The sequence below is a fragment of the Lycorma delicatula genome, chromosome 4 (genome assembly GCF_047948215.1).
Source record: "Lycorma delicatula isolate Av1 chromosome 4, ASM4794821v1, whole genome shotgun sequence".
Lineage (NCBI taxonomy): Eukaryota > Metazoa > Arthropoda > Insecta > Hemiptera > Fulgoridae > Lycorma > Lycorma delicatula.
Genome location: NC_134458.1, coordinates 207,065,515 through 207,082,402, shown reverse-complemented (window position 1 = coordinate 207,082,402; position 16,888 = coordinate 207,065,515). Strand labels below are relative to the sequence as shown.

At 28.5% G+C, this 16,888-nt stretch overlaps 1 protein-coding gene across 1 annotated transcript in view; it reads right to left on the bottom strand.

Moving 5' to 3' along the window:
* Window positions 1-16,888, bottom strand: part of dpy (fibrillin-like protein dumpy) — a 705,616-nt gene that overhangs the window by 600,930 nt on the left and 87,798 nt on the right. Inside the window, exon 2 of the mRNA XM_075365108.1 lies at window positions 15,841-15,893. Coding sequence (XP_075221223.1) covers window positions 15,841-15,893 — 53 coding nt within the window. The remainder of the gene's footprint in view (window positions 1-15,840; window positions 15,894-16,888) is intronic.

The window sequence follows — 16,888 nt, the reverse complement described above, 5'->3', positions numbered from 1 at the left end:
GTTATATAATATAAATATTCAAAAGAGAATGTGTAAATCTAACCAAAACAGTCTACTGGGTACCTCCAATTATTTATTTATTACCTGTTAAACCTCACACGCAAAAATAAAGATTAATTTTAATATATTTTTTAAATACGTTTAAAAAAGGATTATTTAATATTTAACATTCTGCGTTAAGGTTATAGAGAAATTTGATATGCTCGCTCTACTTGATAACACGATTTAAATTTTAAAATAGCGTAACGATTCATTCGAAGCATTAAGCGTAATTTTGACGTCATAAACTGTAGGTTTTTCATGTTAAAAAATACAAAAATCAATTTATTTAAGCATTTCACACTGTGTCATAGTTATACTCGTAAGTATGTATATTTTATACGTATATGAATTTTAGCTAACCTATCCGTCAATGTTTACTCACTTTTTATTTGTAAAACTAATACAATATTTACGTTGCAATGGCAAACTATTCGTTTGAAATATAAATGTGTTGACAGACTTAGCGAACCGTGCTTTCAAATAATACAAACTGGTATTCAGATATGAATATAAAAATATCATTGAGTAGTGCTGAATAATAGAAAAATCTATGTTAAGCAATCATTACTTTTTTTTTCAATTTACAAATAACTTTATCGAAACGATTGGAATGAGGCATATAAAGAAGAAAAAATGCATAATAAGAGCAAACAAATCACAAAAAAGTGAAATTCTATATTATATAAAACGCTGTATCAAATTTGATATTATGTTTACATTTAAACGGTACATATTATTCAGTTCAACAGTTTTCTCCCTTACTTAAAGCAAGAAAGCACTATAAAAGGATATTATTAACTACATCTAATACGGTAGTTTTTTTTCCAAATGTATGTGCGTGAATTTTAATGAAATATGTACATATATTTTTCTAACACAAACATTTAATACATTAATCTAATATTATATTAGTAGATATCATACAAAAGAAACAGATGAAATTAAAAACCCATAGTTTATGTTTTGATAGAAATATCAAAGCGTCTTATACGATATTTGGAGTATCTTGAGTAGGTGTAATCGGGAAGCAAGATTAGTAAACTGATGATGATTGCTACTATGGAAACACATTATCTACTACTCGTTTAATTAACTTAATATTTCTATAACAACAAATCCTATCTGTAGCATATGCTTCTTGATAACTCCTCGGAACTGAACGTAAGATGACGGGGGAAAGTTTTATCCCCTTATTTATTTCAAAACCTAAAACAGTCGCTTGTTTTTAAGTCTTGTATTTATCTGCGAGTATTTAATTTTTAATGAGGGTTACATATTTATTTTTAGTCTGTTTTTGAGATGGATGGAGTTTAAAATTGCGTTCCGATCGTTTTTAGATCGTGTTTGCTAGAAATATTTTTACTCGAGTTATTCCTTGGAAGATTGCTTTTAAATAATCTCGTTGGGAGAAGGAAGCAAATATCTGACTCGAAAATATATTTTCCCAACGCGATGCGTCTTCAGTTCATTCACGGTCTAGCAGGAATGCGCCTGATTGCAAATTGAAAAAGAAATTTAGAAATATGTACGATAAAAAGGTGACTTAATCCAAAAAAGAAGATTTACAGTTATATGCACATTTGTACAGAATGAACAACCAGACAAAATAAATATTTAATTTCTACATAAACAGATCTAAAAACGTTAAACATTTCTAAAGATAGAGATAAATTTAGAAAGTGATACGAGAATCTAAGTTTTCAGAGAGAAATAAAAAGAAGGTTTAAACCTGAATAAACCCTATGGAAGAAAGATAACAACAAAGCAAAAGAATGAAAACCTTTTGGGAAAAGAAAAAAGAAGTCAAAACTACGCAAACGTAATCCGTAGTGGTCGGAACAAAAAGAAAAATACGGTTTGATACCACCTCTACAGAATTGTATTTTTTTTTAGATACAACTTTCAAAATATCTTCACTAAAATTTTGAATAGTTTCTTTAAACTTAAATTAAAACTTTTTTACACTATTTTCATTTGCACATTACATAGGATATATAACTAAACTGGTTTGAGTCAAAACTGATGGGATATTTATAATTTAAAATTTAACTTAAAAATATAGAAATCGTAGGAACGTAGAATCTGTAAGCTTACAGCGTTTATCTGTAAATTATTGATACAAGCTAAAACAAAAGACCTTTTTCCTTGTACTTCCTTGTACGAAGTAAAAGAAGTATTGTAATCGCGAAAAATTTCGATTTTCAAATATCAACAAAATATCCATTTTGCCACCCCTGAATCCAATTTGACTAGTTTCGGCGTGACATATATACGTACGTACGTACGTACGTATGTATCTCGCATAACTCAAAAACGATTAGCTGTAAAATTTTGAAATTTTGAATTTAGGGCTGTTGTTGTAACATCTAGTTGTGTACCTCCTCCTTTGATTCCAATTGACTGAATTAAAAGTGTCTAAAAAAGCCCAAAATCCCAAAAAATAGGATTATGGACTTTTTCTTAACCGTAGTAATAAGCCCTTATTGAGAGCTTTTTAACGATGTATCATAAGTAGTACTTATTTTCACTGGTTTCAGAGTTATAGTCAAATAGAATTTTAATTAATGAAATATTTAGATCTTACAAGGGGAAGGCACATCGGTTCGAATTCATCTCCTTTTTTTTAAATTTAAATATATTGATTTATTAATAATTATTATCCTCTGATTGCAAAAACAGTCTTACAATAAATAATAATTAAAAAAAAAATTAAAAAGTATCAGTCGTTAAATTTTACGAACTTTTCATTTTAAAAGAATGTTTATATGTAATTTAACAAGCGTATTAGGAAGTCATGTGGTGTCCACGTCATATTTTTTAGAAGTCTGAAAAGAGAAAATTTTATGGATTTACAGAATAAACAAAATTAAAAAAAAGATTAAGATTAAAAAAGATTACAGATTACAGATTAGATTAAAAAGATTACAGATTAAACTTAAAAAAAGTTACATCGGAGGCACATCGATTCGAATCAGACTTCATATCCTTTTTTTAACATTTTTGTTTTTTAATTTAAATATATTGATCAATAATAATTATTAACTTCTGACTGTAAAAAAAAGTTACGATAAATAATAATTCAATAACAATAAAAAAGAAATGAAAAAATATCATAATTTATTGTTGAAATAAAATTTTGTGTACTTTTCATTTAAAAAAAAATGTGTATATGTAATTTAATAGGCGTAGAAGGAAGTCATGTAGTGCCGACATCAAAGTTTTTAATTTTATTACAAAAAAACCTTGGACAATTTTAAATTATGAAATGATCCTTAATATCGCAATATTCTTAGTATTTACTTGAATGGATAAAAATGCAAAACAAACTGAAAGAGAAAGGTAGTCAGGTAATATTGTTATAACTTTATAAAATACGATAATGATAAATAAACAACAAAAGCGAAAAGAAACAATTTACAAAAAAAAATCAAAGCTTTGTCAGAGTTCTTCCGAATAGTTACGGGATCACCACGCTACATTAGCAATCTTTCTTTACTTCTGAAACTAAAATGCTACTCATCCATGAAATCGCCAGTCTATACAATTCCTTCAATAAGATACTGTAAAAATCATCAAAACGTTCTTGTTCTGTAAATTATTTTGTCAAGTTTTCCCAGTAAGAATTCTTCGCTAATGATCCTTAATTGCATGTTCTATTTTTTGTAAAATGTAAGCAACAAGGATTAGAATTTTCATACATTTTTTCAATTGAATCTAAGTGTATTATACTAGATAAGAACATTAACCTTTGAAATAATTTATGAAAACGATTAGGCCCTGTCCGGAATTGAATCAGAAGCGCAAGTTGATTTAAAAAAAAAACAATTTAGAGGGAAAATTATTACACCGATTGTCCAGTCAATTTAACGGATTATTAAAAAATTGTATTATTTTATTTAAAATAATAATCATTTTATGTAATAATATAAAAAATAAGATATCAAAAGTGTGAACAAAGCAGTGCAATGAAATTTATCCCTAAAATTATTGCAGAATAAAGTTGCAGTTTATATAATGCAATGGAGCATGATATATAATGGAATACATCACGCTTAAGGAATCATTGCCAGTTATTTTTGCATTCTCATCTAATATGTAGGTAATAACATATAATCTAACTGTAGGTTCTTAATAGAACTAAAGATATTACCGACATCTAATCTTTATTCTGTACGTAAAAGAAATTTCTCTTAATTACGGTAAATGCAGTAAAATGTGTATATAATATTGTTTTCATAAAAATAAAATAATTTGAAAACCTGAGTTGAACATCATTCTATATGAACACCCACACACACAGACATATATATATATATATATATATATATATATAAAATCAGTCTGAATTTACGTAACAGAACGTTAGTTTAAGATTTTCATAACCACTTTTGTAATGCATGTGAATGAGTCTTGCAATCAAGCCGATATGAACAGCCATTAATGACATTTGAGGAGGGGTTTACGAATTCCCTACTCTCTCTACCGATAGATGAACGACACCAATGCTCGACTGATATCTTATGTAAATGGGCGAGGCTATATATAACGTTACGCTAATGTACTTATATTCCCCGCCTTCCTGTAAATAATTTAAAAAATGACTATTAAAATTAATTAAAATTTACCGTAAATATTAAGAATTATGGATTTATATCCTTTTTCTTCTGTTAGATAAGTTTTGTGAAGAAAATAAGCTATTTTTATTCTAAAATCATTTAGTTAACAATTGAGAATTAGCTGCGAGAAAACATTTAAAAAATATCGTTTTAAATGTAATTAATTTCTCAAATTACAGAATCTTTTTTCTCTTCATTTAAATGTTTGTTTAGACAGAATTCATTGGTTTTTTATTTTTTAATTAACCAATTCTATTTAAATTTCTGTACTTTCTTGGCTTTTGTGAAATGGAAACGCCTACTTCAGAAAAGTATTTTAATTATCCTCTATGAGTTAAAGGATAACGGGTGTCCATTATCATACAGAAAGCTCTTATATATATGCGGTACGTATATTTAAGCTGATCTACTCGTTAATTATAATTATTAAACCTAAAACCAGAGTACACCGGTAATAGATAAACTGTACCTGAGATTAACTATATATTTGCTACGATTTGAACTTTGATCTTGCTACGTTACAAAAAAAATCAGTAACGATTTTAACCAATTTCAGTTAAAGAATTAGTGATAAAAAAGTAGTTTTTATAGTAAGTAAGGGATTTTAAGTTTATCTCTTAATCATAATTTTAGCATCTAAAAGAATCAGGCTGAACGATTTTTAACTTCAGGAGTTAAATAAATTTGAAAGTATAAACACAAGTCAAGGGATTCTGATAGAAGCCTGAACCCATTTTCAGGTAGTTTTTTAGTATCTGGAGAGTAAGTAATTTGTTATGGTATAATCTGAGTTAATATCGCTAAAGAATCCTCGATCCTGTTTTGGATAGAGAATACATTAAATCATTTGAGTGGAGTTTTTTCCCTTCAATCCATCTCTTTTCCTTATATTTATCTCTTCATTTATTCTGTTGGTTTTGACTAGAGGCCCATCGGATTAACGTTAAGAATTGGCTTCTACAGAATAACTATATTGCTAAATAGTTTGGTTACAGTTCTAAATAGTTTAATAGGGGATGCGTTGCCGATGGAACTTTCGGTGATTGTACGAAAACTTCCCCAATCCTTTGGTCGATAAGAATTTCGGCTCCAGTTGTAGAGTATTTTTCATATTTATAGATCGTTTAAGTTCATTAAAAGTTTTAGATAATTCGATTTTCATAAAAATTTTTTAATACAGAAAGTTTAGATGTCTGATCGGTTTGTGTTTTGATGTTCAAAAACAAATTTTAAATTCAGGAGGTACTTAAAGGTAAACGGGTAAACGAACACTTCATAGTCATAGTTTAAGTCTCGAGTTAAATTTTTATTTTTACTTTAGCCGTTTTTATTCAGTGAATAAGGTAATAAAATACACGCCGAGATAGGTTACAGAAAAAAATTTACTTTGGAATATCAAAAGAAAAAAATGCAAAACAATCCGCGATAAAAATTTTATAATAAAATAATAATATTCTTAATACAATGGGAATTAAGTGTAGGACAAATGCTAATGAAAGAAAGAGAAATGTTTATGTAAAGTGAAACCGATTCCAGTCTAGAAGGACTGAACTGAAATGCTGTTAGAAGATTTAGACAGGTCTACCGACATAGCATATATATAAAAAATAAAAGTAGAAGGATATGATCTGCAAGTGACTTGTGACCTTTACAATACTACAGCAGCAGTAACGGCAACAACACCGATCCAGTCAGCGGGCTACGAACCACACCCCAAATGACCCAGATAGCCAACTGGCCCTCGTCAGAACGTCGTACGTGTCCATACACCACACAAATAATCTGAAAAACCGGTTTTTAATCCACCCTCACCACGACTGTAATAATAATAATAGCAGTAATATATTTTTTAACAACTTTTTTTTTTTTTTTACAAAAAGTAGTTTGAAATTAGGATAAATTTTACTTATGAATATTAAATCAATAATATTAAAAGTATTTTATATTATTTTACGATGTAATCAATCCCTAAATATTTGTATAAAACCAAGAAATAAGTCTGCGGGTGATATTGTGTTAAAATATCCAGGTTTGATTTGCTAAAAAGTATTTTTTTTAGTGGTTATAATCTGCAAAGAAAAGCAAGAAGATTAAAGTTAATCAGAAGGGGCCACAGATCTTTTCAGATCATACGTCACCGAACATTTTTTCCAGAAATTCCACAGCGTTTTAAGATGTATAGCACGTTGCCCCGTCTTGAACAGTAGCGTTCATCAGGCTGGAGAAGAGCTAAAAAATGCGTAATTATAATCGGTTTTCCGAACTTCTTTTTCTGTTTAGTCTTGTACAGTTTCAAGTCGATGTTTCCTGAGATGTTTGGTTAATTGAAACCCCACCACCAAAAACACCGGTATTCACGATCTAGTATTCAAATCTGTATAAAAATAACTGCCTGTACTAGGATTTGAACCTTAGAACTCTCAAGTTTAAAATCAGATGATTTTCGACGGCGAGTTCACTACTAGACTAATCCACCGGTCGGTCTAGTGCCGGACTGTCATCGGTTTCGTAAAAAAAATCGGGCCCACTATTCTTCGTCGAGAAATCGCACCCAAATTCTTACCTTCTGTGAGTGCAGCGGCGATTCATTTAAGATTGTGGATTTTGTGTTTACCAACATCTGTTGTTCTGACTATAGATGTAACTGCTAAGGTTAAAATACGGCTCAACACTAAAAAAAACACACATTTATCCAGCATACCCGTCCTATTACCTGGTTGATAAACCACCTTATTCTTTTTTCTGTCTGGGGGTTACAGTTCCTGTACACAATGTATTCGGTATTCATGTAGACCTAATTTCTTTACGGCCTTTTGTGCACTCCCGTACGATATTGCTGTCTGCGATGATAATTTACACAAACTCTTTACTGGAGACTGTTCAAGTAATGCACGTAATTTGCAATAAAACTATCGCCTTGAATTATGTAATAATTTATTTTTTTAAATATCCACTACGAAATAATTATCCAGTAAAATCTTGTTCAGAACTGTGGAAGAAATGCTTGGAAGTAGATATGAAATATGTTCTACAAATGATAATATTATCATTTGATATAAGAAAATACAATCTATTCAAATTTTACGTCGTTAAGAAAATATAAATATCCTTAACTTGCTTGATTGTTTAATTTTATTTATTGGTTTTTTTTTGTGCAATCGACATAATAGCAATTCAGATTGTGATAAGCCTATATTGTTTTTATATTAACACTATAAAAATATAATAAACAACTAAAACTTACATTTTATATTTTTTATTTAAGTATACTTACAAACTAATACATAGTGTTTTCAAAAATAAAATGAGTGTTATTTATTTTATAGTAAATTATATTATATACATTTATTGAACCGTATAGTTTTAATTATTGCATATTCACAAAAAATAAATGAAATTGCTATATTAATGTGCACTGGTATAATATACAAAAACCATAATCTTAAAGTGATTAAAATTTAGATTTTAAGAGGTTAATTGACTCTCTTATCAACAATAAAATTAAAGTAAGGTTTTTGGTAATTACATTTTTATTTTTACGTATTCATTAAAGAAATCATACTATTTTTGTATAACACAGAAGTATTTTGCGAAATATACTTCTTTTCTGTATATAAATCCGGATTTGGGAGATTACCAATTGCATAGCATTACTAAAATCATCAACGGCAGGGTGCGATTTTTAATAGAAGCAAAAGATATTCGATAGAAATAATTTAACAATGATAAGAAAGAAATAATAATTATGGAATAAAAAAATTTGCAGAAAATCTGGTTCGGTTTGTAATTACTGTCACATAGAATCCATGAAAGAAAAAATTAGAAAAATGATTAATTTTTACTTATGCTCACATGATACGGCTTTTTTTTTACGTAAATTGAGTTTTATAATAAATTTTATCAAATGCAAAGAAGGTAATCAAATTTTTATCAGTAAACTGGTTAAATAAAAATAAAAAAAATACAAAAATAAATCAGAAATTAATATAAAATATATTTTTCTCTATTCCATTAAAAAAAAACGTAATATCTCAGTAGTTACCTGTTTAAAAAGATATTTAAAAGTCACTAGTATAACATGAATTTTTAAGAAACTTAATTAAACAAGAAGGAAGATCTTAGTTTCACCTTATTTATTTTTCATAAACTATGTTTAATATATAATTTTTACCAATTCACCGATTTCGATAAATCTTATCTTAAAGAACAAACTCCTCTGGAAGTTCTTAACGTTGTTTTTTATAAGTTTTTTATACTGTTTTTTTTTTGAAGGCATGCCCACATTTTAAATAAAAACAAAACAACAAATTTAACAAAAGAGATTTTTAAAACCCGACTTATAAAAAACTCACAAAAGTAGTTAAAAACGAAATAATACTTTTTCAATTATTTAAAGTTTAGAAGTCATTTCCAAACAGGGGGCCCTTTTTTGACTCTCTGTTTGGTCCAATAAACTTGTTAGTATGGTATTTTAAATTTCGAATAAACTTTTATAAGTACATATTTATATAGAAATACTTTTATAAGTGGGATAAAAAACTATTGCCTTTTATAAATTTGTAAAATAATCTTATTTATTTTTGTTAAAAAAATAAAAATGTTTATATTCTACACATATTATACGATACATTTATAATCATTTTAAAAAAAATAGTCAGAAATTTCAACATTTTTTTATTCTTCCTTAAAAATAAGTAAGCAAAAGTGTAAAATAAAAGAAACTGGGTAGAAAAAGAAATTAATAAAAAGAACTGCCGGTGGAAAAAGTGTCGGGAAAAAGATAAAAGGTAGGGAGATTTATTGATAGTAAAAGTCGATTTGCTTAAAAAAAAAAATAAGTAACAGAATAACCATAAGTAAAAAGCGAAGAACTACACCTTTAAATATCAAGGTCACGCTTTTTATTATGGCAAATGACTTTTAGTTTCATATAGTATTTTCTACAAATTATCAATAATCTTTCCTTTGTTTCGATAGAGAAGTATACTCCTAATTTACTATTTCCGATAAATTTTAATTTTAATTAATGTACAACATTTGGGATATGACGTTTTACATCTGATACGTAAAAGAAATTCCATAAAAAGACAATCTAGAGCAGACAGTACGAAAGGCCTCCCACATACGACCTTCCAAATCCAAATTAGGAATAATGAATGGTATGTGTAAAGAAACATCGATTTATATTACACAAAAATTAATTCAATTATACACACCCACACATATATATATATATATATATATATATATACACACACACACACACACACACATGTGCGCGCGCGTACACACATACAAAAGTAAAAGGAGACTTCCTACTTGTTTGGAGAGCAATAATATAATGTCAACTAGCTTATTAAACCGAATGCCAAATTCATATACTACTTCTGTATGACGAACTTTTTATTAAAAGTTCTGAAAATAGAGAGTATTATATTTTAAATTATTATTTTTACAGACTTTTCGAAGATAAGTAGGGTATTACTTTCTGTCGCATGATGGGAGTGGGGGTGAAACTGAATTTCTTTCCGTCTTGAAGTATGAGGATTACGAAAATACCATTCATGTATAAAGATTTGTGGCTCAACAATCTCAAAAATGATAAAAATAAATTCATTAAAATTTAGATATGTTGCAGTAGTGTATATGAAGTTGTGCCTGTGAGAATTTGATGAAGATTGATTGGGTCGTTCATCAGTTACACTCAATTTAAGGTCAACAACAGACAACATAACCTCAATCTGAGGTTATATTGGGTTTGTACCGGTGTATTTTTCATACGCGCTTATGCAGTGTGTTACAATGGTGAGCGAGTTTAAACTTGATGCTTGTGTGTAGGGTCTACTCGTTAACCGAACGTATGTAGTATGTTGTACTCTGAAAATCGGTGCGTTGCTGACTGTGAAATATGAGGGCGTTGGAAACGAAAAGACCGTCTTCTTGCGCAGAATTGGCCAAGAATTTTTTAATTTTCAGTTGTTGTTTTTTAATTATAAAGTAAAATATAATCTACATTGTAATAATTTCAGCAATTACTAAAAATACAAATAAATCGTTAGAAAAAAATTAATAAATAGATAAAATTCAAGAAACTAGTATTATATTCTTAAATCACTTTATTATTTATCTATGTTTTGCTTTTCTAATTAAAAAAAATAAATTATTTATATTTATATTTCTTATTACAAATTTATTGTCTAGTAAAGTAAATTTTTAAATATAAAATTAAAAATTGATTTTAAAATAAGCAATAAAATGAGTTTATTTTGAAGTCGAAGCAAAATTATTACAACAAAATTTCCAAAATAATTTTTAATTTGGCGCTGACTTCCTTAAATCGAATTTTAATAATAAACTAAAAAAGTACTAATTTTCTTTTTGCTTCGCCATTTTGAAACAAATTTAATTTTATTGGAAGTGTGGAGACCTCTGTGATGGAGCTGTGGTGAGAGAGGGTGTCTCTCCCGAAAGAGGACTAAAGCAGAGAGAGATAGGGTATGATTTCATTAGAGGCTTATTAAATTTGTAAATCTGTTTCTTGATTTTTAAGTAAATCAGAGAACTTCGAGTTGCAGGACAAAATTGTCGTTGTTGCGATCAACACTTTATTTTGTTGATATGAGGATAGTATTTTTGGCGTTTAAAAACACAATAAAGTAATGATCTGAGTGCATAGTCTTTTTTGTGTTAAACCTTCAGTGTTAGAGGAAGGCGTGGGGATCGCGCTTCCGCGAATCGGTTAATTTGATAGTTGAGGGTTGTGTGTTATGGGAGGTGGTCGTGGTTGGAAGAGGCAGTACGAAGGCGATAGTAGGTTGTGTAAATCTTGGTTGTGGAGTGTGTAGGTTGTGGAATACACTTATAGAAATGTCTGTCAAGGTATTTACATCGGTGGCATCCTGACAGAGATCAAACTCATGACTGTGTTGTATTATCAAGTTTAGAGGGTCTAAAAGGCGACTGCTAAAGTCCATCAGGGCTAGGAACGGAGGACCTGGAGTGGCGGCCGGGATCGTCACAAAGCAGGTGTCTCCCCTCGGGAGTCAGGATGTAAAACTTTATAAGTTTTGTTAAAATAAATTGTTTTTCACTTACACCTTTATTTCTTAGCTCCAGTAAATACCAGTAATACCACAGTAATGCTTCTTCAAAATTATTTTTATAAACAAAAATTCAATATTTCAGTTACTGAATTAAAATGAACTCTTCTATTTTTACTTAAATGAATTATATTTTATTTATTATATTTTATTTTTTCTTGTACGAAGTTAAGAAAGTATTGTTTTTTTATTATAACGACACTGCAACTTTACAATCTGTTCAGCAAGATAGTTGAACATTAACTAAATGAGATGTATCTGAACTAACTTTAAGTTGCCACAGACCCAGCGGCTTGTGACTTAATAACGAAATAGAAGAGCACTCCGTACGGCCAGACCATAAAGTCACCTAATTGAAACGATAAGGCAAACCAAGAATACTGAAAAATCACTGATCGTGTTATCTAATAAATTGACCGCCAAATAATTCGGGTGCCGATCCAAACGATTTTGATACCGTAGGCTGAACAGGGAGATTTCCTGCCAAACGGTTCGCAGCTTAAGATCATTATATATAAGGCTATTACTTATGTACCAGGGTACGGTGAGAATTTTCCGCAACGGGTTTGTTTGGTAGCGTTCAAGTATGCCAATACTGGAGTTGCACGCTGTACCCCACAATTTAAGTCTGTAAGTCCAAACAGGCTGCAAATCGGATTTATAAAACAATAATAATTTACTTTCTGCTGAAAGCCGAGATCTATGTCCTATCAGTCAGTACATGTGTTTAAAGTTGAGATCCAACTGCTTCCGCTTAGTAGTGATATGTTTCGCCCAAGTAAGTCGTCGCTCAAGATGAAACCCTAATATTTGCAGTCTTGAGATCTCGGAATTGGAACATTGAAGATAGAAACAGAAGGACAGTGTTCCTTACGAAGGGTGAACGTAACGTGCTTTAATTTTGTTTCGTTTATTTTTATTTACGATTCGAGGGGAGTAATATAATCTTGAATAAAACGAGACGCAGTAGTAGGATTTTTGTGGACAGCAAGAATTGTAGTATCGTCAGCAAACGTTGCATGTGTGGTATCTGCCGTAATTGGCAAGTCAGCTGTAAACACAACATACAAGATGGGTCCGAGAACGCTTCCCTGAGGTAACCCTGATTTTATAAGGAATAAATCCGTCAAAACCTCTCCATGTTTAACTTGAAAGCACCAGTATTCTACGTATGATTTTACTACCACATAGAAAACATGTGACTGCGAAAAATTTAGGTTTTCAGATTTCAACGGAAATATCCATTTTGACCATCCCTTAATCCATTTGACTAGTTTCGGCGTGACGTCTATACGTACGTGTCTCGCATAACTCAAAAAGATTAGCCGTAGGATGTTGAAATTTTGAATTTAGGACTATTGTTACATCTAGTTGTGCACCTCCTCGTTTGATTGCAATCGACCAAACCAAAAGTGTCTAAAAAATCCCAAAATTCAATTATTTGGATTTTGGACTTTTTTTTAATTCTAGTAATAAGCCCTTATTGAGAATTTTTTAACGATATATCATAAGTAGTACTTACTTTCATTGGTTTCAGAGTTATATCCAAATAAAATTTTAATTAATGAAATATTTGGATCTTACAAGGAGAAGACACATCGGTTCGAATCAGACTTCATATCCTTTTTTTTAACTTTTTTGATTTTTAATTTAAATATACTGATTAATTAATAATTAATTAACCTCTTATTGTAAAAAAATTACGATAAATAATAATTCAATTACAATAAAAAAAAAGAAAAAATATTAGAAGTTATTAATGAAATAAATTTTATGTACTTTTCATTTAAAAAAAATGTGTAATGTAATTCAATAGGCGTACAAGGAAGTCATGTGATGTCTACATAAGATTTTTACAATCTGTTAATATACAATGAAATTATTTAGTATAATTTAAATTAAATGTATTATTTCTCTATACGAATCATCGGGTTCATATTTTACTAATTTGTATTTCATTTTCAACACTGTTAAATGTTTTCTGCATCAATATTAAGGAATTCTAATTTCCAGTATTGGTATAAATTCTATAAGTAAAAGTATGTGTTTATTTTTTTTAATCTGATTATATATTCTGCGGAAGAAGCAGATAATCTATATCAAATTACTTATATAAATAAGAAATGGAATATAGAAAAATGAAACAAATAGACTACTACCCAGTGTGAGCTAGAATTATTAGGAATGTTTATATAAATTTTTTTTTACATCACGTTTTTTAATACTGTGAATATCAAAATGACCTCAGTATATGTATCATTTATAATTCAAATAACTTATGGTGACGTAAAAAAAATTCATAGGAACATCAGTGTTAACAAACAATTTTTTCCTTTTACAAATCTTTCATTAATCTGGAAGAAACTTATTACGGAACTACCGCAAGAACTTCCACACAAAATAAAAAAAACTATCATCGAAATCGGTGTATTTATTAAAAACATAAGGATTTTCATACATAAAATAAACTCTATAAAATAATCAAATGGAGAATTCACACCTTTCTTTGAAGTAATTAAGAAATTCCGAGTTTATTTTTAATTCTAACAGCGATTCCAATCATTTTAACAAAATGTTTTTCAATCAAGATGCTAGATATTTTCTATATATTTTAAGAACTTACTAAAAGTTCTCAATAAATTACTGAAAAAGAACTAGTTTTCATTGTAAACAGATCTTTATTAATAGATCTTTATTGATTTTAAAATGATTAACGAATAGAAAATTTTATAATAGAATATTTAAACATATAAAAAATAAAATAAAGTAAAAACAGTTTGAACTTCTTTAATAATGAATTCAATGCCAACATAGCAGGAAACTTACAGTAGAGGGTCTCCTCTACAGTAAGAGCTCCAAATTGAACCAAATGGGGTTTTTCTTTAAAAAAGAAAATTTAAAGAAAAATCTCTACGTAAAAATAACTGTTATCTGTAAAAGAAACAATATAATATTTCCTAATTCACACCCAGTTATACATTGTATTTGTATATATATATATATATATATATATATAAGAAACTTACATTATGACTAAGAAGGTAAACAAATAAATCTCTTCAATTTTAATTTTTAAGGTACGTTTTTAATTAAAAATTTATATTTCCGCAAAAGCACCTAACATAAAAACGGGAAAATTTAACAAACTAAATAAACAAGAATTTACTAATTTTTATAGAATAAGTAATCTGCTGCTCATTTTTTAAATAAATTTGCTAGATTTTTTTTAATAATTTAATATTCGATCAGTGCTTTAATTGAAGTACATTATCATAATAAAAATTGATACTCTAATCAAATAATGGTGGATTAGTTTACTTTTAATTGTTTAAAAGTAAGAGATGAAAGTAATTGATTAACTATTTAACATATTTATTTGTTATACGAAAATGTAATAATTTGGATTCTGCAAATCGGTCTAACCGTTAATCTGTTATTAAATAAAGGCGTAAAGGTTATTTCCCTTACGTTTTTAAAATTTAAATTAACTTATTAAAATTTTGTTCGTATTATGATATCCATAATAAAGAATCTAGTATCTGTGTTTGGAAAAATAGTAAAATTACATTTTTTAAAAAATAATTTTTTTCTAAATAAAATAAGATAAAAAAGGTGAAGGTTGTATAAAAAGAAAAAAATAAATAACTGAATTACGAACTGAAAATTAAGGTTATTATTTAAATAATTAAGTAAAATAATCTGAATAATTTAATTAAAATATGTGCACTAATCCTGGTGCAATAATTTTAAATGAAATTTATATTGTTTGGATAAAAAACTTGATTTGTGTATTTTATACGAGTTGTTAGATTATACAGCTAAAATGAAAACGTAAAACTCACGCTGAATAATTATTTATACTTTAACTTACCTACCGAATATGGATATACAAGCCAAGTATAAGTTACGCAAATCGGTTCAATCATGCAATATCTTTATTACCAGTATCTTTATATTAGTAACGTATAATCTACGTGTGGGTGATGAATGATATTTTGTGCATACAGATAAATTATTTATATACATATTTGTTTTATATACTTATAAGTTGTTATTAAGAGAAAATCAATTATTTTTCTTACCTGTGTCGTTAGATATATCCACACGACGAGCGGCAAAATTATTTTCATTTTCGCTGTAACAAAAAATAAATAAATTAAAATCCAAGTGAAAAAATAATAATTACTATTCAATTAATGAAAATAAAAAAATTCGTGATTTTTTTAATAATTTTTCGAGTTGAAATTAAATTACTAATTAAAACATTTTAATTAGTTTTTTTATATATTAGTAAAGGGAATATTTTGTCGAGATACAGAAAAGTTATTTTTTAATCAACAAATCACAAGACAATTAAAAAAAATCATAATTGTAATTTATACCTATACGTTTTACAACTACTGCTTTGGTAAGTTTAAAATTAATTTATGAACATCTACACCTCGACCGTCAACTTACGTGGAAAGTTCATACGAGAGAGAGAAGAAAAGGCGACTTGAGATAAAATTCCAAGGAACTTTCTAGTTGTTGTACAGACGTTCTCAATTATCTGTATCTAATAAGTTGTTGGAATACTCAAAAATTCTAAAACCGATCTGGATCAAACTTTGGGGTACTGCGAGCAGGTCCGATGTGAAATCTTACAGCGGTTTTAAAATAAACTAGCGAGATGTGTAACAGAGGCACCTTGGTTTAAAAAAAACAGTGAAATACACGAATATTTATAGGTTTATGTTATGTCCGGGAGGAAATACAACGTTTCAGTTCAAAGTACAAACTGCGACTTAACAACTACGTGAATCACTTAAGTCGTGAACCTCCTGACAACGGGGATGACGTTAGAAGATTAAAACGGCTACACGTTCTGAACCTTAGTGACTACAATATCTTAATTGTAATTTCATCTGTGAGTACTTTGCATTCGATTTTATTTTCAAATTTACTGCATATTCTTTTCTTTTTCTTTACATTGTTTCATTATTCTTCTTGCAATTTATGTCTTCTTTTATTTTGTTTTCTCTTGTTCTACTGTTAGGTGTTAAACGTTGTCCATAATTATTTAGTGTATGTGCGGCTTGCCACGAAAGTTCTTTATAATACTAATGTGTAATTTTTGAGAAGTTGGGAACT